General features: G+C 40.9%; 1 protein-coding gene and 1 pseudogene across 2 annotated transcripts in view; both read right to left on the reverse strand.

Moving 5' to 3' along the window:
* Positions 1 to 403: 403 nt before the first annotated feature.
* Tmem41b (transmembrane protein 41B) overlaps positions 404 to 21,032 on the reverse strand; it is a 30,379-nt gene continuing 9,750 nt past the window's right edge. The window contains exons 5-8 of one of the 2 annotated variants that reach the window (XM_070035279.1): positions 14,009 to 14,102; positions 13,285 to 13,389; positions 6,776 to 6,914; positions 404 to 3,266 (exon numbers count right to left, since the gene is read on the reverse strand). In XM_070035279.1, coding sequence (XP_069891380.1) covers positions 3,097 to 3,266; positions 6,776 to 6,914; positions 13,285 to 13,389; positions 14,009 to 14,102 — 508 coding nt within the window. In that variant the 3' untranslated portion in view covers positions 404 to 3,096. The remainder of the gene's footprint in view (positions 3,267 to 6,775; positions 6,915 to 13,284; positions 13,390 to 14,008; positions 14,103 to 21,032) is intronic. The other variant, XM_070035280.1, reaches the window with a different exon arrangement.
* Positions 7,903 to 8,470, reverse strand: LOC138836547 (small ribosomal subunit protein eS25-like; annotated as a pseudogene).

Here is a 21,032-nt window from a genome sequence, read left to right on the forward strand (position 1 = left end):
CTGGTGCTTGAACACAAGGCCTGGGTACTGTCCCTGAGTTTTTGGTTCAAGACTAGCACTCCACCATTTGACCGACAGCTCCACTTTTAGCTTTTTGGTGGTTAATTGGTGGTAAGAGTCACAGACTTTCCAGCATGGGCTTGGCTTTGAACTGTGATTCTCAGAACTCAGCTTCCTGAGTAGCTAGGATTACAAGTGTGAGTACCTGACTTACTAGTTTTTGAGGCAGTTTTTCTATGTAGCCCAGGCCAGGCTGGCCTTACATTTGTGTTCCTCCCGTCTTCCCCTTCCTGCTGGAATCACAGGTATGTAGTTTTTAAAGAAACCTAAGCATGTTCAGACCAGCTATGACATTCAGTGTTCCCCCCAGCAATGTATGATGAATAACTTTGATTTTCCATTTTTAGCAGCTTTATTCAGAATATCCAGATAGCAGAATCAACTCAGATGATTTTTCAAATGGATGGGTTGTTAAAAACTGGTTCATCTATACCACAGAATACTTCTGAGAAATAAACAGAACTATTGATTCATATAACAACATACATGACTGCTTATGTTAAATGACTAAATTATTCTGATTGAGATAAACCAATCACAATAGGCCATATACTGTATGACTTTGTTTGTATGATGTTTTAAACAAAAGAGGTTAATGGTTGCCAGGAGCTTAGGAAGAAGTAAATGTAGAGTAGAAGTAAGTGTGGAATATAAAATAGCATTATAGCAGATCCCTATGATAATAGATCTTGTATTAATCTGTTTTGAGCAAAGTATTTGACTCTCAATAACCTTATTTATTTTTTCCTACCAGTCCTGGGGCTGGTATAAGGTCCTGGGTTCAATCTCCAGCATCAAAGAAATGAAAGGGGAAAAAAAAAAAAGGAGCTGAAGTTTGAATTGACTTTTGGCATCAGGGCAAGTCTTTGACTCTGTGAATATGGGCCACCATGTGTATCTGGGGTACAACCTGCTGAAGCGTTCTTTCATGACAGTCAATGATAAAGATTGGCTATTCAACCAGGTGCCTGTGGCTCAAACCTGTAATCCTAGGTACTCAGAAAGTTGAGATCTGGGGATCACAGTTCGATGCCAGCCCAGGCAAGAAACTCCATGAGACTCTTATCTTCAATAAACTACTCATTATCTTCAATAAACTACTCAAATGAACTGAACTGGTACTGTGGCTCAAGTGGAAGAGCGTTGGCCTTGAGCAAAAGAAGCTCAGGGACATTGCCTGGCCCAGAGTTCAAGCCCCAGGACTGGCAAAAAAAAAAAAGAAGATTGGCTATTCACTTTGGGGAAGAAAATACACCCAACCCTAAAATGACAGCTACAGTTTTCTAACAAGACAAAAGAATGTACTCTGAGAATAGAGTAAGTACAATGTACACACCAGAATAAATACTGAGGTTTCTTGAGTCAAAGCTCTTATTTTTATTTTTGAAAGTCTGATAAAAATTTACGCAATTACATTTTGTACATTAATATTTAGTGAACTTTGTCTCAAAAGGCTATGTTTTAAATTCATTGTAAAAATAACAAAAGCTTTACCAGTCAGTCTCTGGTAAATAAGAAAGAAAACCTTGCTACTCTGGTCAATAGGAAAGAAAACCTTGCTAGAAATAACAATAAATAATTTTGCACAAAAGACCAGGTGACATTAAGACCACTATATTAATCTATTATTTTTGTATGTACAACATATCCATTTGTTAATACTGTGATAGAAAAAAATTAATCAGTCCATATTATGCAGTAAGACAGGCTTTGAGGACAACCACACCTCTGATAATGAATGAAAACATACAAGGATTTCTTACAGAGCTAAAGCACTTTTTCAACATTAATATTCTTAGGGTGAAAGTAAAACTGAGGAAGTACTTTAGATTGGCTCTGTCCCAGAATCAAGGCCACAAGGGCATACCAAGCAGCAAAAAGCTTTTCAGTTTTCCAGAACTATTCAAACTTAATAGTTACTATGTGAGCAGGTAGTTTACTTTTTGAAACAGAAGAGTAAAAACTAAATTGTGAAATGGCTTGAGTTTAAAGCAGTCCCAAACAAAAAGCCATCATATAAACAAGATAGTCTTACAAGTGTATCATGCATTAAAAAGAATAATTACATAATACGTTGCTTAATTATCAAATGAGGTAAAATTTACAGTCATTAGAACCATAAACTGTAATTAACCATTAGTGCTGTGCTGTTACTGTTTGTTTCAAAATAAAATAACCATCTAATGTCTGGAATTGGTATTTTCAGACCCTCTACTGAGATATTAGAGATGTTATAACAAAATATCTAAGTATACATTATCAACACCAATATTATATAGGTATGCATCTTCATTTTGCATATATAGTGTGGAAATACTGCAAAACCTAGAAAAAAACATGAATGAAAACAGACTGGCCAGAATTTACATTATCAGACTATTCCATAATACAAATCTAAAACAGAAAATGATAAATTTGTAAGACAAATAACTTGATATCCTATTTTCATTGGTCGCTGAAGATACAGTCCCTAATGAAATTCATTACCTCAAAGGGTAACAGAAAAAGAAAATGTAAACCTCTTTTAAATTTTATTTATCCAGTTTATGCTCTGACATTAGGCTAAACTTTAGCAAAAACTGTACCTCTTATTTTATGACAGAATCTTGCTAACTTGCCTGGGCTGCCTCAAATTCACAATCTTTAGTCTCTTGAGTGGCTTAGGATGATAGGTGCACACCACTGCACTTGGCTTCACTATCTATTTTACTTGTTAGACATAAAAATAAATATTGGATGTATTCAGACCAAGAAGTTTCTACCATGCCTCTATTGTCTGTCTATAGCCATTGTTAGTAGTTTGTGATGTCTATCGTAACTATAGATGACAGCACTTTTCTTAGTATGCCAATTTCTCCTTTTAAATTCTGTGCGCTCTTGTCATTTTAATGCATTATTTAAAATGTATCATTACATATTTTACAAATATCCCATAAAACAATACTTCGAGTACTGATTATTTAAAAACAAATGGATGCACCTGCTAATCCTGAGATGATGAAAATGAAGATGACAGAAAAACCTAGTTTTAATTTTTTACTCAAATTTCTGCTTTAGTTTCTTCTGGAAGATAGCTGGCAGAATAGAAAGAATAGCCAAAATCATCAGAATAAATACTGAGTTCCAGGAAACAGCTTCCCCGGCTGTTGTAAGCTGGTACAGTGTTGTTCCTGCCTTGATTGCTACAAAAGAGGGAGGTGCAACGCCTAAAATAAATAAAAAAAAAAAACATACAGTAAATACCAATGTTTTCAAAAATTAAAAAAAAATTTTGGGGGGTCCAGTTGTGGGGCCTGAACTCTGGGCCTGGGCGCTGTCCCTCAGCTCTTCAGCTCAAGGCTAGCGCTCTACCACTTGAGCCACAACGCCACTTCCGGCTTTTTTCTCTTTGTTTATGTGGTGCTGAGAAATCGAACCCAGGGCCTCATGAATGCAAGGCAAGCGCTCTACCACTGAGCCACCTTCCCAGCCCCTAAAATTAAATTTCTATGTGAACAAAATTCCATGCAAGAACACAGCTATTCCATTTAAAAGATTATTCAGAATTTAAAGGTCCTCAAATTTATTCCCATCTAAAGAATTCAATCTTTAATAATCAACTCTATTTTATTACTTATTTATTTTTTGGGGTCTGGTTGTGGGGCCTGAACTCTGGGCTTGGGCCCTGTCCCTCAGCTCTTCAGCTCAAGGCTAGCCCTCTACCACTTGAGCCACAGCGCCACTTCCGGTTTTCAAGTGGTTTATTGGAGATAAAGAGTCTCATGGACTTTCCTGCCCCAGCTGGCTTTGAAGTGTGATCCTCAGATCTCAGCCTTCTGAGTAGCTAGGATTACAGGCATGAGCCACCAGCCCGGGCTCATAATCAACTCTTAATAATGAATTTTAAAAGGTAGTAAGTGTTCGGAGAACAATCTTATGCTTAATAAGTCTCAAAAAAACAAAACAAAATGCTGGAGCTAGTGGCTCATGCCTGTAATCCTAGCTACTCAGAAGGCTGAGTGTAAGGATCAAAGCCAGCCCAGGCAGGAAAAGTCTGATACTCTTATCTCCAATTAACCACTTGAAAACCGGAAGTGGCACTGTGGCTCAAGTGGTAGAGTGCTAGCCTTGAGCTGAAGAGCTGAGGGACAGCGCCCAGACCCAGAGTTCAGGCCCCAAGACCTGACCCAAAAACAAAACAAAAACAAAACAAAACAAGCTACCTGTAATCCTAGCTACTCAGGAAGCTGAGAACTGAGAGTTCAGGTTAGAAGTAAAACTGGGGAATGTGAGGGTGATCTGGCTGGGACATCTGTCACCCCACTGATCACCAGGTTGATTCGGCTGATCTGGCTGGCGAGGCGGGTGTCCCCTTTGTCCCTCACCACTCCATGTGTAACCCTCCCGAAGCTGTGCGCTGGGTCGAAGAAGAAGACGGCCATCCCCGATAGAGGAGGGAGGACTGGTCTTCGGTCAAGGGTATATGAGTAGCTGTGCTCTCCTGCTAGAACCTCCAAACAGGCTCTCAAGAAGTAAACATGGGCAAGAAAGTATCTGAGATTCTATCTCCAATTAACCACCAAAAAATAAAAATAAAAAAGCACCCAAAGTAGAGATATGCCTCAAGTTGTAAAGCACTAGCCTTGAGTAAAAAAGCTGGGGGAGGGGGGAAATGGGAAGGTATGGGAAGGAGAAACAAAGGAGGAGGCAACAGTGCTTGAAAAGAAAAGTACTCATTATCTTGCCCATGTAATTGTAAACCCTCTGTAGGGTATTTTCACAATTAAAAAAAAAAAAAAAAAGCTTAGGGACAGCACCCAGGCCCTGAGTTCAAATACCAGAAATGGCAAACACAAAAATATTCTGGAACAATCTAAACATTCAAAAGTAAGGCTGAAGACTGGGACTGGGAAGGTGGCTCAGTGGTAGAGCACTTGCTTTGCATGCATGAGGCCCTGGGATCAATTCCTCAGCACCATGTAAGCAAAAAAAAAAAAAAAAAAGCCAGAAGTGGCTCAAGTGGTAGAGCACTAGCCTTGAGGTGAAGAGCTGAGGGACAGAGCCCAGGCCCAGAGTTCAGGCCCCACGACCGAACCAAAAAAAAAAGAGGCTGAAGACTGAGGGTGTAGCTTAGTGATAAAGTATTGATGGAGCCAGGTGCTGGTGGCTCATGCCTGTAATCCTATAGCTATTCATAAGGCTGAGATCTGAAAATCATGGTTCAAAGCTGGACTGGAAAGTCTGTGAGACTTTTATCTTCAATAAACCACTAGAAAACCGGAAGTGGTGCTGTGGCTCAAGCGCTCGCCTTGAGCTGAAGAGCGCAGAGACAGAGCCCAAGCCTAGAGTTCAAGTCCCACAACTGACCAAAAAAAAAAGTATTGATTGGATGGGTTCAATCCCTGGCACCACAAAAATAATAAAATTGCATTAAATGAGTAATTCTTTCTTTTTTTTAATTTTTGCCAGTTGTGGGGCTTGAACTCTGGGCCTGGGCACTATTCTTCAGCTCTTCAGCTCAAGGCCACTTGAGATATAGCACTACTTGTGGCTTTTTCTGTTTATGTGGTGCTGAGGAATCAAATCCAGGGACTCATGCATGAAAGGCAAGCCCTCTTACCACTGAGCCACCTTCCCAGCCCTTTAAATGAGTAATTCTGACAATCCCTAACACCAAAGTATTTTTGTTTTTCAAAAAGACCTAATCTTAGCCAGCATTAGTAGCTAACACCTGTAATTCTAGATATTCAGGAGACAGAAATCTGAGGATCTCAGTTCAAAGCCAGCCCAGGGAGAAAACTCAATGAATTCTTTTTTTTTGGTCCTGGGGCTTGAATCCTGGGCCTGGGCACTGTCCCTCAGCTCTTCAGCTCAAAGATAGCACTCTACCACTTGAGCCACAGTACCACTTCCAGCCTTTTCTGCTTATGTGGTGCTGAGGAATCGAACCCAGGGCCTCATGCATGCAAGGCAAGCACTCTACCACTGAGCCACCTTCCTAGGCCCATCAATGAATTCTTATCTCCATTTAACCACCAGAAAAAGCCAAAGTAGAGCTATGGCTCAAGTGGTAAAGCACTGGTCTTGAATATAAAAGCTCAGGGACACACCCTCAGTTCAAGCCCCAGCACCAAAAAAAAAAAAAAAAAGACAAGAAATCTGCACATTGTATTTAAACAATTTAAATTGGAAGGAAAAGCAGAAAAATTTTTACAAGTCTTCATGTCCAGATTATTTCAAAATCAAGTTCCTTGGTATCTGTTGAAACTGCTTTTCCTTGCAGCTTTGGTAGTGCCTATAACAAATGCCAATTAAAAAAAAAAAAAAGGAACAATTCTCTACTGAAAACTAGATCTCAATATTTTAATATTTGATTACAAAGCAAAGGAAAAATTAAAACAGCCATTTTCCTCCACTGAGCAAGAGTGGAGTTCAAAATTTCTGCTTCCACTAAAGTTGTGGTTCACTGGTAGACCGGCATGCCCAGCATACATAAGGCCAGATTCAAAACCCAGAAAAATTGCTTAAAATAACACCCCGTAGTAAATATTCATCTTTAAAGAGATAACAACACAAAAATACTTAACACAATGGATAATCATCCTAAGCATTTGTACAGGCCAGGTTTTATGCCCAAGAATTATATAATATTGGCAAGTCTGCACAATGTAGGCCAGCTGAATACTGCCAGGTATTTAAACAGTGAGCTTAACACAGCATGAACCACAGGCCTTACCTAGAAAAGTGCCAATAAAAAAAACTTTCAGTGGCACGTTTATCACAGGAGATGTAATATTGATAAACCAATTAGGCAGAAATGGTGTTATTCTCAAAAATATTATGTAGTTTATGAGATGTTCTCTGTGACGTTCAACCTGTCGTAAGAAAGAGAATTACCATTATATTACATTAATCTTGAAAATAAGCTAATACAAATACCTTATTTCATATTCTCTTCCCTGATACATCACAATTTATCAAACAGAAATGTATTAAAAAGGAGTTTGAGCTAGGTACCAGTGGCTCACATTGTAATCCTCGCTACTCAGGAGACAGGATCATGGCTTGAAGCCAGCCTGGGAAGAAAAGTCTGTGAGACTCCTATCTCCAAGTAACCACCAAAAAGCTGGGAATGGAGCTGTGGCTCAAGTGGTAAAATGCTAGCCTTGAACACCAAAAACTCAGAACCCAGAAACCTCATTACCAGAGCTAATGACAATTAGCTGTGTTTGTAAGTTGATGTTATATTACTAAAGATGGTTCATGGTCTGGTAGAATTTTACACCTAAAATGCCAGAGGTAAACTTATATAAAAATTAGGTATGATACATATCATACCTATCATACATATCATCTGGAGATATCAGTTTGAACTCAGGTCCTGGCACGGTGGCTGTCACTCTACCACCTGAGCCACACCTCTAGTCCTGTTCTTTACTGCCAATTTAATGAGAACTTTCCTGCCTAGGCTGGCTTTGAACCATAATCCTCATATCTCAGCCTTCCAAGTAGCTGGAATTATAGGTGTGGGCTACTGGTGCCTATCGAAGTTGCCAACTTGGGGGTGGGGGGGTTTACATGCATGAAACCCTGGGTTTGATTCCTCATTACCACATAAACAGAAAAAAGCCAAAAGTGGTGCTGTGGTTCAAGTAGTGAAGTGCAAGCCTTGAGCAAAAGAAGTGCAGGGATAATACCCAAACCCTAAGTTTAAAAAAATGCATTTTTTAATTTAGTAATTTTTCCAAAGGGATAGTTTTTGTTTGTTTTTGTCCGTCAAGGTGCCTAAACTCTGGGCCTGGGTGCTGTCCCTGAGCTCTTCAGCTCAAGGCTAGTACTCTACTACTTGAGCCACAGTGCCACTTCTGGCTTTTTCTGCTTATGTGGTGCTGAGGAATCAAACCCAGGGCCTCATGCATGCAAGGCAAGCACTCTACCACCCGCCCCTCCAAAGGTATAAGTTTGTTGGACCTGTTCCTGCATCTTCTCCAACTGCTGGGGCATGTCCACATTTAGTATTCCTAGTGTAAATCACTTGATCTCTGTGATTTCAAACTACTTTGGTAAGTCCTTTACTAACGAGCTCCTGAAGGACTGCCCTACCCAGGGAACCATGAATCTTCTCTTGGAGACCACAGCAAGGTTAGGAGCTTACAGCTAGGAACTTCCCTAAGAGTTTGTATGTACTAAGTAGCTTTGTCATACAGGACTAGGTGGTTGAGCTTGTCCAGAAATTTGCCTTTAGACCACTTCTTCTTGGCCTTGCCCCAGACTTCTATACTGGGTCCTTGTCTTTCTACACTGACTTCCCAGCATTTTCCCCCCTTTTGTCATCCTTGGACAGCAGCCTCAAGTTGTAGGACAAAAAAGATAAGCTGCTTACTATCAAATCCAGAAACCTCACCAAGTACTTCTGGGGTGAGAAGTAGAGCCATGCAGAGTAAGTTTAGCTGAAAAGCTGTTTTTTTTGGTGTAGGTCCTGGGTTTTGAATTCAGGGCCTGTGCACTGTCACTGAGCTCTTTTGCTCAAGACTAACTAGCACTCTACCACATGAGCCACAGCTCCACTTGCAGTTTTTTGGTAGTTAATTAAAGAGTCTCACAAAGGGCTGGAAAGGTGGCTCAGTGGTAGAGTGCTTGCCTCGCATGTATGAGGCCCTGGGTTCAATTCCTCAGCACCACATAAGCAGAAAAAGTTGAAAGTGGCACTGTGGCTCAAGTGGTAGAGCGCTAGCCTTGAGCTGAATTGCTGAGGGACAGTGCCCAGGCCCAGAATTCAGGCCCATAACCAACAACAACAACAAAAAGCCTCACAAATTTTCCTGCCTGGGATCGCTTGGAACTACAAGCCTCCTGAGTAGCTAGGATTACAAGCATGAGCCATTGGCGCCTAGCTTCTCATTTTTTAAATTTTTTTTTGGGTCCGGTCATGGGGCCTGAACTCTGGGCCTGGGTGCTGTCCCTTAGCTCTTCAGCTCAAGGCTAGCACTCTACTTGAGCCACAGCACCACTTCCGGCTTTCTTCTTTTTGCTTATGTGGTGCTGAGGAATTGAACCCAGGGCCTCAGGCATGTAAGGCAAGCACTCTACCACTGAGCCACCTTCCCAGCCCTTCTTTTTAAATTTTGAAAATACATAAATTGCTTTTGAAGAGATGGCTAACTTTTCAATGTCTTTTTTGTTTTCATTTTTGAGATGTAGTTCAGGCTGGCTTTGCATTCAAGACTCTTAGTTCAGTATCCCCAGTGTTGGAATTTTAGGCATATACCACACCATGTCTGGCTTTAAAATTTTTTTAACTTTCTTTAATGTAAATGGATTAATACATCACATTAATAAAACTGGCACTCAATTTTTTCCCCTCTTTCCTCCTTCCTTTCCTCTTTTTCTCTTCTCATTCCCTCCCTTTTCCTCCCTGCTTTCTCCCTCTCCCCCTCATCATATGCTGGGAATTTTATTTTTTGGTGGAATCCCGAGTCTCACACATGCTAGGCAAGTGTTCTATATTCCAAGCCCCAATTTTTAAAATTTTCAAATAATGTAATAGCATCCTATTACAACATATATACCAAATGAGTGAATTCATACACTGCTGATGAGAATATTTCACTGCTTAAATATAAGCACTGAGTTACATTTCTGTACATACCTAATAAGCTCACTTACTTAAAGTAGCTACCTCAAAAAATTTTCCTATAGCCAGTGCTGGTGGCTAACACCTATAACCCTCGCTACTCAGGAGGCTAAGATCTGAGGACCTCAGTTCAAAGCCAGCCCAGGCAGGAAGGCTATGAGACTCAGAAAACTGGAAGTGGCGACCCCCCAAAAAAATTTTTTTTGCTTTAATTTTGTTGTTGTTGTTAGTTGTGGGGCCTGAACTCTTCTGCTTGAGCTACAGTGCCACTTCTGATTTTCTAGTGGTTTATTGGAGAGTCTTACGGACTTTGCTCCCCAGGCTGGCTTCAAACTGTGATCCTCAGATCTCAGATTCCTGGGTAGCTAGGACTATAGGCTTGAGCCACCAGCACCTGGCTTGTTTTAAATTTTTTTTTGGTGGGTCGTGGGGCCTGAACTCTGGGCCTGGGAGCTGTTCCTCGGCTCGTTAGCTCAAGGCTAGCACTCATTTGAGCCACAGTGCCACTTCTGGCTTTTTATGCTTACGTGGTGCTGAGGAATCAAACCCAGTGCCTCATGTATGCAAAGCAAGCACTCTACCACTGAGCCACCTTACCAGCCCCTAAAACAATTTTTTTTCATGCCAGTCCTGGGGCTTGAGCTCAGGGCCTGGATATTATCCTTAAGTTTCTTTTGTTCAAGTCTAGCACTCTACCACTTAAGCCATAGTACCACTTCCAGCTTTTTCTGTGTATGTGGTACTGAGGAATCAAAGCCAGGGCTTCATGCGTGCTAGGCAAGCACTCTACCACTAAGTCACATGCCCAGCCATAAAATAATTTTTTTTTTTTGGTTGTTCATGAGCCTTGAACTCTGGGCCTGAGTGCTGTCCCTCAGCTCTTCAGCTCAAGACTAGTGCTCTACCACTTAAGCTACGGCGCCACTTCCAGTTTCCTGGTGGTTTATTGGAGATAAGAAGGTCATGGACTTTCCTGCCTGGGCTGGCTTTGAACCGCAATCCTCAGATCTCAGCCTCCTAGCTACCCAGGAAGTTGAGATCTGAGGATCATAGTTTGAAGCCAGGCTGGGCATGAAAATATGTGAGACTCTTATCTCCACTATACTACTAAAAAAGGTGAAAGTGGAGTTGTGGTTTAAGTGGTAGAGCACTAGCCTTGAACAAAAGAAGTTCAGGGACAACACCCAGGCCCTGAGTTCAAGCCCTAGGACCAGAACAAAAAAAAGCTATTCGTAAAAAATTTCATATATAGCCAAGCGCTGGTGGCCCACACCTGTAACCCTAGCTACTCCAGAGGCTGAGACCTGAGGATCACACTTCAAAGCCAGCCCAGGCAGGAAAGTCCATGAGACTCTTATCTCCAATAAACCACTTGAAAACTGGAAGTGGCGCTGTGGCTCAAGTGGTAGAGCGCTTGCCTTGAGCTGAAGAGCACTGGGACAGTGCCCAAGCCCAGAGTTCAAGCCCCATGACTGACAATAATAATAATAATAATAATAATAATAATAATAATAATAATAATAATAATTTCATATATAAATTGTTTTTTGGTAAATTTAGATTTGAAAAAATTATGGGATAGAATAGCTATTTTAATATTCAGTACATATGTGGCATAATGAAAAGAATACAAAATTGAAACTGTAAAAATCTGAGATGTTAGGCAATGCTTTATAAGTAAATGATCAGGATTTGTAGAAAATATTAAATTTCTGTTAATTTTGTAATCTATAAAACAAGTATGCAAAATGACCTCTAAAACTCCTGTGATTCCTGATTATTTACAAATGACCCCAACAGGCTCATGTCTTGAAACCTCAGTGTCTCTCCAACTGGGGTTGCTCTCTGGGAGATGGAAACATTAACAAGTGGGATCTAATTGACAGTGGATCCTTGAGGGAATCTCATCCTTGGTCCCTTCTAATCTTTCTCTGCTTCCTATCCACCTACCATCAAGCTCTACTTCACAAGATGTTCAAGGTTAACAGAGCCAAGGGCTATGGAATGAAACCTTTAAAACTATGAGGCAAAGCCAGGCACTGGTGGCTCACGCCTGTAATCCTAGCTACACAGGAGGCTGAGATCTGAGGATCACGGTTCAAAGCCAGCCCGGGCAGGAAAGACCGTGAGACTCCTATCTCCAATAAACCACCAGAAAACCGGAAGTTGCGCTGTAGCTCAAGTGGTAGAGCGCTCGCTCGCCTTGAGCTGAAGAGCTCAGGGACAGCACTCAGGCCCAGAGTTCAAGCCCCACGACAAAAAAAAAAAAAACTATGAGGCAAAATAATTTGTCCCTTTCTGTGTTTTTGGTCAGTCCTGGGGCTTGAATTCTGGGCCTCCACACTTTGCCTCAGCTCTTCAGCTCAAGGCTAGCACTCTACCACTTGAGCCACACAGTGCCATTTCTTTCTTTTTATTTTTTAAAAAATATTTATTTTTTTTGGGGGGGGGTCTGGCTTTTTTTTTTTTTTCTGCTTATGTGGTGCTGAGGAATCGAACCTAGGGCCTTATGCATGCAAAGCACGCTACCACTGAGCCACCTACCCAGCCCGGCCATTTCTGGTTTTCTAGTGGTTAATTGGAGATTAAGAGTTTCATGGACCTTTCCTGCCTAGGCTGGCTTTGAACTGCAATCCTCAGATCTCAGCCTCCGGAGTAGCTAGGATTCCAGGTGTGAGCCACCAGCACCCAGCAAAAAGGTAATTTGTATCATGAGATAAACCCATATATCAAACTTAATTATCTGAGCTAATATATAAATACTCTACAAAAAGTAATATTTAATGTATGTAAGAAGTACACACTTACCACTCAATTAATCAAAGTTATATTACATTACTTAAAAAATGAGCCAGACAAGTGGTAAAGTGCTAGCCTTGAGTTGAAGAGCTCAGGGACAGCACGTAGGCCCAGAGTTCAAGCCCCAGGACCAACAACAACAAAAAAAGAGCCAGACTGACAGGTAGCAATGGCTCATGCCTGTAATCCTAAATACTAAGGAGGCTGACTGAAATTTGAGGATCTAGGTTCAAAGCCAGTCTGAGCAGGAAAATCTATGACACTCTTAATCTCTAACAAACCAGCAAAAAAAAGCCCTAAGTAGAACTGTGTGTGACTCAAGTGATAGAATGTGGCTCATAACTGTAATCCTAGCTACTCAGGAGGGTCAGATCTGAGGACTATGGTTTAAAGCCAGTGTAGGCAGACAAATCCAAGAGTTTCTTATATCAATTAACCAGCAAAATGCCAGAAGAATAGGTAAAACTCCAATGGTAGAGCACCATCAGCTGTGAGCATAAAGCTAAGAAAGGACAAGATGCGGGGCTGGGAAGGTGGCTCAGTGGTAGAGCGCTTGCCTTGCATGCCTGAGGCCCTGGGTTCAATTCCTCAGCACCATATATGCAAAAAGAAAAAAGCCGGAAGTGGCACTGTGGCTCAAGTGGTAGAGCGCTAGCCTTGAGCTGAAGAGCTGAGGGACAGCGCCCAGGCCCAGAGTTCAGGCCCCATGACCGGACCCAAAAAAAAAAAAAAAAAAAGAAAGGACAAAATGCCCTGAATTTAAGCCCTACTGGCACACACAAAAACAACAATAACAAAAAATATGTGTTTACCTGTTGTGACCACTTTACTGCTTTCTCTGTTAAGTATTTATATACAACTGGTCTTCCAACTAAATAGGAGAGCATATAGCAGAATGAGGCACCAAGTCCGGAACACTAGAAAATAATAAGCCACATGCATTTTGTATTTTTACATTTCATTCACATAGATACATTTAACTAAGGTAAAGCAGATCTACTAGTGTTCTTACTTCAGGGATAGGGAGGATACTCTACATGACATACATTAAAAACATTTGATCTAGTCCTTTCTGGGACCAAACAAACTCAAATGAGACCAGTTAAAACAATTTGGCACTTGTGATTAAACTTACTACTATATCAAATAAATAACTTTAGCCTAAGAATAAAATTCAGGATTTTTTTTTAAACCCTAACTGCTCTTCATGAAAGCACTACCCCCAGCCCTGGGACTCACTATGCCCTAAACTTTTAGACTATCTGAATGACAATACACAATAAGAAAGAAAGGCTATAACAGCACTTATAAATCCAATTGAGTTTATAATACTCTTGTTCCAGAAAAAAAAAAAACAAAAACAAAGGATAACACCTCCTTACTGAAAGAATTAAGAGATAGCACTTTAATATTAAGTCCCATAAAACAAGTGAATTTTTGCTTACATAGTTTAGTGGGACTAGGACTCTATTATCACCATCAGCATTCTAATTAAGGCTATTTTTTCCAGTCTCCCAATTCCTTTTATATACTTACCAAACAAACAAGAAATAAGGCTAGTGGAAAGGGATAAAGAAACCCTGAGAGTATGCTGAGAAAAATAGAGCCAGGAATAGCAAATGTTTGCAAGCTGTTAACTTCTAAGTTAAGGATGAAAACATAATTAGATGGAATTTTAAAAAAGACCAACCTAGCATTTCAGAAAAAAGACAAAAGACAAATACAGAAATTACCATGCTAATAAGATTATACTCATATTTCAGCACAGGTTGAGCAACCTTCATCCAAATGCTTGAAATCAGAACTGATGTATTTTGTGGTTTTTTTTTTTCAATTTTGGAATATTTGCACATACTATTATACTTAGTGACTATATCCAAGTAATATTAGCATTTAGCCTAAGGAAAAAAATTCAGGAGCCACATGGTGAAATGTCTTAAGGATGAGAATTAAATCTAAAGACAAAACTCATGTATACCTTATACATACACTTCCTAAAGGTAGCATTACAAAGTATTCTATATACTTATATTTGACCAAAATGTCACATGAGTTCATGTGGCAGTTTTCTACTTGTGACATATCATGTTGGCACTGAGAAAGTGAGAGTTCAGAGCATTTTGGATTTTTGAATTAGGAATGTTCAACATGTATTCAAAGATGTAAAATTATATACAAAGTTTTTAATTTTAAAGTATATCTGTCTTGCTCCAATGCTTCCAACTTCAAACTGTTATTATTCAAAAACAGAAAATGCAGTAAGTACCATGCTACTAAAATTGTGTTACTAAAATAGAAACTAAAGCAAATTTCCAATATATACCATATAGAAAGAAATTCGGTGATCTGAGAAAAAAAAAGTCTTCAATTCTTTTAAACAACAACATGCTTCTCTAATGCATTTGCTTTACTCCAATAATTTCAGAAAATATAATTTCTAGGTACATAAAAGTTATAATAGTTGATTTCTAACTTAACTATGAAACTTACCTCGATTAACTACTAATTACAAAAAGACCAGATGTTATTAAACACAGATGTTACTAAAACACCAGATGTTACTAAATCACCAATCTTTGTGTATGTGCACAGATGGGTTCATGTACGCTGGTACTGGGGATATGTTATTTTGATGATTAGATGGAGATAAATAATCTCTCAGACATTTCTGCCCAGGAAGTTTCAAGCCTCAGTCCCCAGATCTCAGCCACTTGAGTAGCTAGTTTTACAGGCATGAGCCATCAGCATCCAGAATGATTTCACTTAAATGAAGCATCTAAAATGACTGACAAACATCACAAATGAAGAGGCAACAATGCTTGATAAGAAATGTACTTATTACCTTGCTCATGTAACTATAACCCCTCTGTACAGTATTTTCACAATAAAAAACTTACTAAAAATCACAAATCTTATTTTTAAAATGTAATCACACTTTTCTTACTTGCTCTGGTTCCCAGTTTTGATCTGGACCCCTCTTTCTCACCCGAACAGAATTTAGCTACAAGTCAGTCAGGTAAGAGTGAATCCCTTCAATCTCTCTCCATCCTACTTTATTTCACAGGCTCACTGGACATTCTTTTTGTTCCCAACAACCTGATTTACTCAATCCACCACTGCAGTGAAACTCCTTCATAGCCCAAATGACTTTTCATCTATTAGTTCCCTCTGTTCATCTATTAGTGATCCCTGAATAGGATGAGACCTCCTCTTACATGAAACTCAGCTTCAGTAAATTGTACTTTCTTTTACATGGCACATCATTTCTTCTCTAGGTTTTGCTTCTTGCCCTCAAATCAGATTTCTATAACATTCTATAAGTCATATTTTCCTTTTCCTTTGACAAATGCAGCAATTCCAGACTTCCAGTATCAGCCATACATCCCAGTAACTCTAGATTCACTTTGATTCAACCTAATAACAATCTCATATTTTTAGTCAAGATAGAATTAAGCACATGCAAATTTAAAAAACTAAACACACATCTTTCAGTGTTAAGATCTTACAATAGAAAATTTCAAATACATAGAAGAAACTAGTATTAACTCTATATTAAAAGATTTCGGGCTGGGAAGGTGGCTCAGTGGTAGAGTGCTTGCCTTGCATGCCTGAGGCCCTGGGTTCAATTCCTCAGCACCACATAAGCAGAAAGAAAAAAGCTGGAAGTGGCGCTGTGGCTCAAGTGGTAGAGCACTAGCATTGAGCTGAAGAGCTGAGGGACAGCGCCCAGGCCCAGAGTTCAGGCCCCACGACCGGAACCCCCCCCCCCAAAAAAAATAGATAGATAGATTTCATGTGCTTTTTTTTTTTTTTTTTTGGTCAGCTTTAGGGCTTGAACTCTGGGCCTAAGCGCTGTCCCTCAGCTCTTCAGCTCAAGGCAAATGCTCTACCACTTGAGCCACAGTGTCACTTCCGGCTTTTTTCTTTTTGCTTATGTGGTGCTGAGGAATCGAACCCAGGGCCTCAGGCATGCAAGTCAAGGCAAGCGCTCTACCACTGAGCCACCTTCCCAGCCCATGGCTCATTTTTTTGTTAGCAAATAATCTTTTGGAAATCAAACCCAGGGTGTCACACATGCTAGGGAAGTGCTGAGCTACACTACAAGCTATTTGAGGGGTTGGTATATTATTTTATTTTTTGCCAGTACTGGGGCTTGAACTCAGGGCCTGGGCACTGTAAGTTTTTCTGCTCAAAGCTAGCATCTCTTGAGCCATAGCTCTACTTCTGGCTTTTTGTGAGTCTCTCAGACTTTCCCTGCCCTAGCTGGCTTCTAACTACCCCCTCAGACCTCAGCCTTCTGAGTAGCTAGGATAATGGGCTTGGGCCAAAAGTGACACTTTTAATATCGTCAAAAATTCTCAATGTCTACCTAGTATCCAAATAAATTTCTTACTCTGATATTTAAAGTTCTCTACAATCTGAACAAACCTCATGAACTTCCTACATATTTCTTGATCCTGTTCATGCTTTATATTCCAGCTAAAATGATGGTGACTACTGATGACCTCCTGACAATATAGTTATGGGTTTTGTTTTGATTTTTGACAAAGGCTCACTCTGTAGTCCAAGTGGCCTCATACTGTTGATTCTTCTGACACACAACCAACTAGAGTTATGGATTTCTTAAAACAGTGTATGTTCAATTAAATAACTTTACAAATACTGCTTGTCAAAAAATATATAGGAGAGCTGGGAAGGTGGCTCAGTGGTAGAGCGCTTGCCTTGCATGCCTGAGGCCCTAGGTTCGACTCCTCAGCACCACATAAGCAAAAAGAAAAACAAAGCCGGAAGTGGCGCTGTGGCTCAAGTGGTAGAGCACTAGCCTTGAGCTGAAGAGCTGAGGGACAGCGCCCAGGCCCAGAGTTCAGGCCCCACGACCAGACCAAAAAAAAAAAAAAAAAAAAAAAAAAAAATATATATATATATATATAGGAGCATAGTATTTCCAAATTTGAATTTTTCTAAGAACTGGGTAGAAGTACCTACTTAAAGTATAGAACCTAAATATAAATGCATCTTCACTGTGTTGTTGGCAAACAAGTAACATGTATATTGTAGTGATTTTCTAAACAAATGCGCTAAGCAGCTTATGTTAATAACACTTTCCTCAATATATTTACAAATATACCCAAAGCATTTGCATAAAGTTAACTATAAAAAATATATATATACAATATATGTAACTCAAAGAAAAGAAAAATAAGCCAGGTGCCGGTGGCTCAAGCCTGTAATCCTAGCTACTCAGGAGGCTGAGATCTGAGGATCAAGGTTCAAAGCCAGCCCAGGCAGGAAAGTCCATGAGACTCTTATTTCCAATAAACCACTAGAAAACTGGAAGTGGCGCTGGGGCTCAAGCGGTAGAGCGCTCACCTTGAGTTGGAGTGCAGGGACAGAGCCCAAGCCCAGAGCTCAAGCCCCACAACAACCAAAAAAAAAAAAAAATTAAAGTATTAAATTTTGCAGGACAAATGGTTTTAGTAAAAAACTAACAAACAAAAAAAACATACAGGAAATTAAAAAAAAGCTCTGAAATGCTCTGAAAGAATTAAGTAGCTAATTGGCTTAAAAATAAATAAATAAAACTGGGGCCAGGCACTGGTGGCTCAAGCCTGTAATCCTAGCTACTCAAGAGGCTGAGATCTGAGGATCGTGGTTCAAAGTCAGCCCCGTAGGAGAGACCTTGAGACTCCTATCTCCAATAAACCACCAGAAAACCGGAAGTGGCACTGTGGCTCAAGTGGTAGAGCACTCGCCTTGAGCTGAAGAGTTGAGGGATAGTGCCCAGGCCCAGAGTTCAAGCCCCACGACCCACCAAAAATAAAAATAAAAATAAAAAATAAAACTGGGGGGAAGGGGGGAGGCTGGGAAGGTGGCTCAGTGGTAGAGGGCTTGCCTTGAAAGCATGAGGCCCTGGATTTGATTCCTCAGCACTACATAAGCAGAAATGGTGCTATGGCTCAAAGTAGTAGAGCACTAGCCTACAGCTGAAGAGCTGAGGGACAGTGCCCAGGGCCAGAGTTCAGGCCCCATGACCAACAAAATAAATAAACAAACAAATAAATAAACAAATATAAAATTGGGCCAGGTGTGGGTGGCTCAGGAGGCTAAGATCTGAGGATCACGGTTCAAAGCCAGCCCAGGAGCAAAGTCCATGAGATTCTTATGTCCAATAAACCACCAGAAAACCATGTTGTAGCTCAAGTGGTAGAACATGAGCCTTCGGCTGAAGAGCTGAGGGACAGCGCCCAGGCCCATAGTTCAAGCCCCACTACTGACCAGAAAAAAAAAAAAAAAACCCCAAAAAACAAAAATCTGGTTTTAAAAGATAATGACTATTTTCATAGCAACAAGAAATAATGTATTTCAGGGCTGAGAAGGTAACTCAGTGGTGGAGCGCTTGCCTTGCATGCATGAGGCCCTGCGTTCAATTCCCCAGCACCACATAAGCAAAAAGAAAAAAAAAAGCCAGAAGTGGCGGTGTGGCTCAAGTGGTAGAGCGTTAGCCTTGAGCTGAAGAGCTGAGGGACAGTGCTCAGGCCCAGAGTTCAGGCCCCACGACTGAACCAAAAAAAAAAAAGAAATAATGTATTTCATTAACCAAGAAGAGTAGGAAGATAGACTGGACAAAAGTAGAAGACACAATAATCAGTAAGAAAAGTAAAGTCCAGGGGCTCAACCTGTAATCCTAGCTACTCAGGAGGCTGAAGTCAACGTTCAAAGCCAACCTGTACAGGAAAGTCAGTGAGAATGAGAATCTTATCTCCAAGTAACCACCAGAGAACCGGAAGTGGCACTGTGGCTCAAGTGGTAGGGTGCTCACCTTGAGCTGAAGAGCCCAGAGTACAAGGCCTACAACCACAAAAAAAAAAAAAGAAAGAAAGAAAGAAAGAAAAGTCCACAAATTGGAATCATCAATACACAGTTTAAAAGTAAACATAGAGGGCTGGGAAGATGGTTCAGTGGTAGAGCGCTTGCCTTGCATGCATGAGGCCCTGAGTTCGATTTCTCAGCACTACATAAGCAAAAAAAAAAAAAAAAAAAAAAAGCTGGAAGTGGCGCTGTGGCTCAAGTTGTAGAGCGCTAGCTTTGAGCTGAAGAGCTGAGGGACAGCGCACAGGCCCAGAGTTCAGGCCCCACGACTAGACCCCCCCCCCAAAAAAGTAAACATAGAATGAAGTAATTTTCGGGGACTGGGAAGGTGGCCCAGTGGTAGAGGGCTTGCCTTGCATGCTTCAGGCCCTGGGTTTGATTCCTCAGCACCACATAAGCAAAAAGAAAAAAGCCGGAAGTAGCAATGTGGCTCAAGTGGTAGAGCGCTAGCCTTGAGGCCCAGAGTTCAGGCCCCACGACCGACCCCCCCAAAAAAAAAAAAAAAGAATGAAGTAATTTTCCTGATCAACTGAAATACACATTTCTGCAAAACAAAAAAAAAATGCAAATATATTCATTTCTTTGAATGAATATCCTCTTGATTTTTTTTTTTTTTTTTTTTTTTTTTTGCCAGTCATGGGGTCAGAACTCTGGGCCTGGGCACTGTCCCTGAGCTCTTCAGCTCAAGGCTAGCACTCTACCACTTGAGCCACAGTGCCACTTCTGGCCTTTTCTGCTTATGTGGTGCTGAGGAATCGAACCCAGGGCCTCATGCATGTAAGGCAAGTGCTCTACCACTGAGCCACCTTCCCAGCCCCTCCTCTTGATTTTTTAAAATAGGTTTTTTAATTGTGAAAATACTGTACAGAGTGGTTACAGTTACATGTCATGGGGCTTGAACTCTGGGCCTGGGCACTGTCCCTCAGCTCTTCACCTCAAGGCTAGCACCCTATCAGTTGAGCCACAGCGCCACTTCCCGCTTTTTTTTTTCTGCTTATGTGGTGCTGAGGAATCAAACCCAAGGCCACATGCATGCAAGGCAAGCATTCTACCACTGAGCCAACTTCCCCAGCCCAAGGAGTACATTTCTTATCTAGCATTGTTGCGTCTTTTGTTTTTCCCCTACGATCCCATCCCTCCCACCTCCTCAACTACAGCCCCCCACATCCACCCTTTTTTTTAAAAATTTGGTTGTGGGGCTTGAACTCTGGGCCAGGGCACAGTCCCTCAGCTCTTCTGTTCAAGACAAGCACTCTACCACTTCAGCCACAGTGCCATTCCAAGTTTTCTGGTGGTTTATTGGAGATAAGAGTTTCACAGACTTTCCTGCCCTGGCTGGCTTTGAACTGTAATCCTCAGATCTCAGCCTCCTGAGTAGCTAGGATTATGGGCGTGAGACACCAGCACACAACTTTCTTAAAATTTTTTGTAAAAGAACATTAACAAAAGGAGATTCTCAAAACATTTATAAAAGTAAAAAATATATATATACTACCAAACCTAAGGGAATTTTTTTTTTTTTTTTGGGTCCAGTCGTGGGGGCCTGAACTCTGGGCCTGGGCGCTTTCCCTCAGCTTTTCAGCTCAAGGCTAGCATTCTACCACTTGAGCCACAGCGCCACTTCCGGCTTTTTTCTTTTTTGCTTATGTGGTGCTGAGGAATTGAACCCAGGGCCTCATGCATGCAAGGC

The sequence above is a fragment of the Dipodomys merriami genome, unplaced genomic scaffold, assembly GCF_024711535.1.
Source record: "Dipodomys merriami isolate MVZ:Mamm:240054 unplaced genomic scaffold, mDipMer1.0.p SCAF_25, whole genome shotgun sequence".
Taxonomy (NCBI): Eukaryota; Metazoa; Chordata; class Mammalia; order Rodentia; family Heteromyidae; genus Dipodomys; species Dipodomys merriami.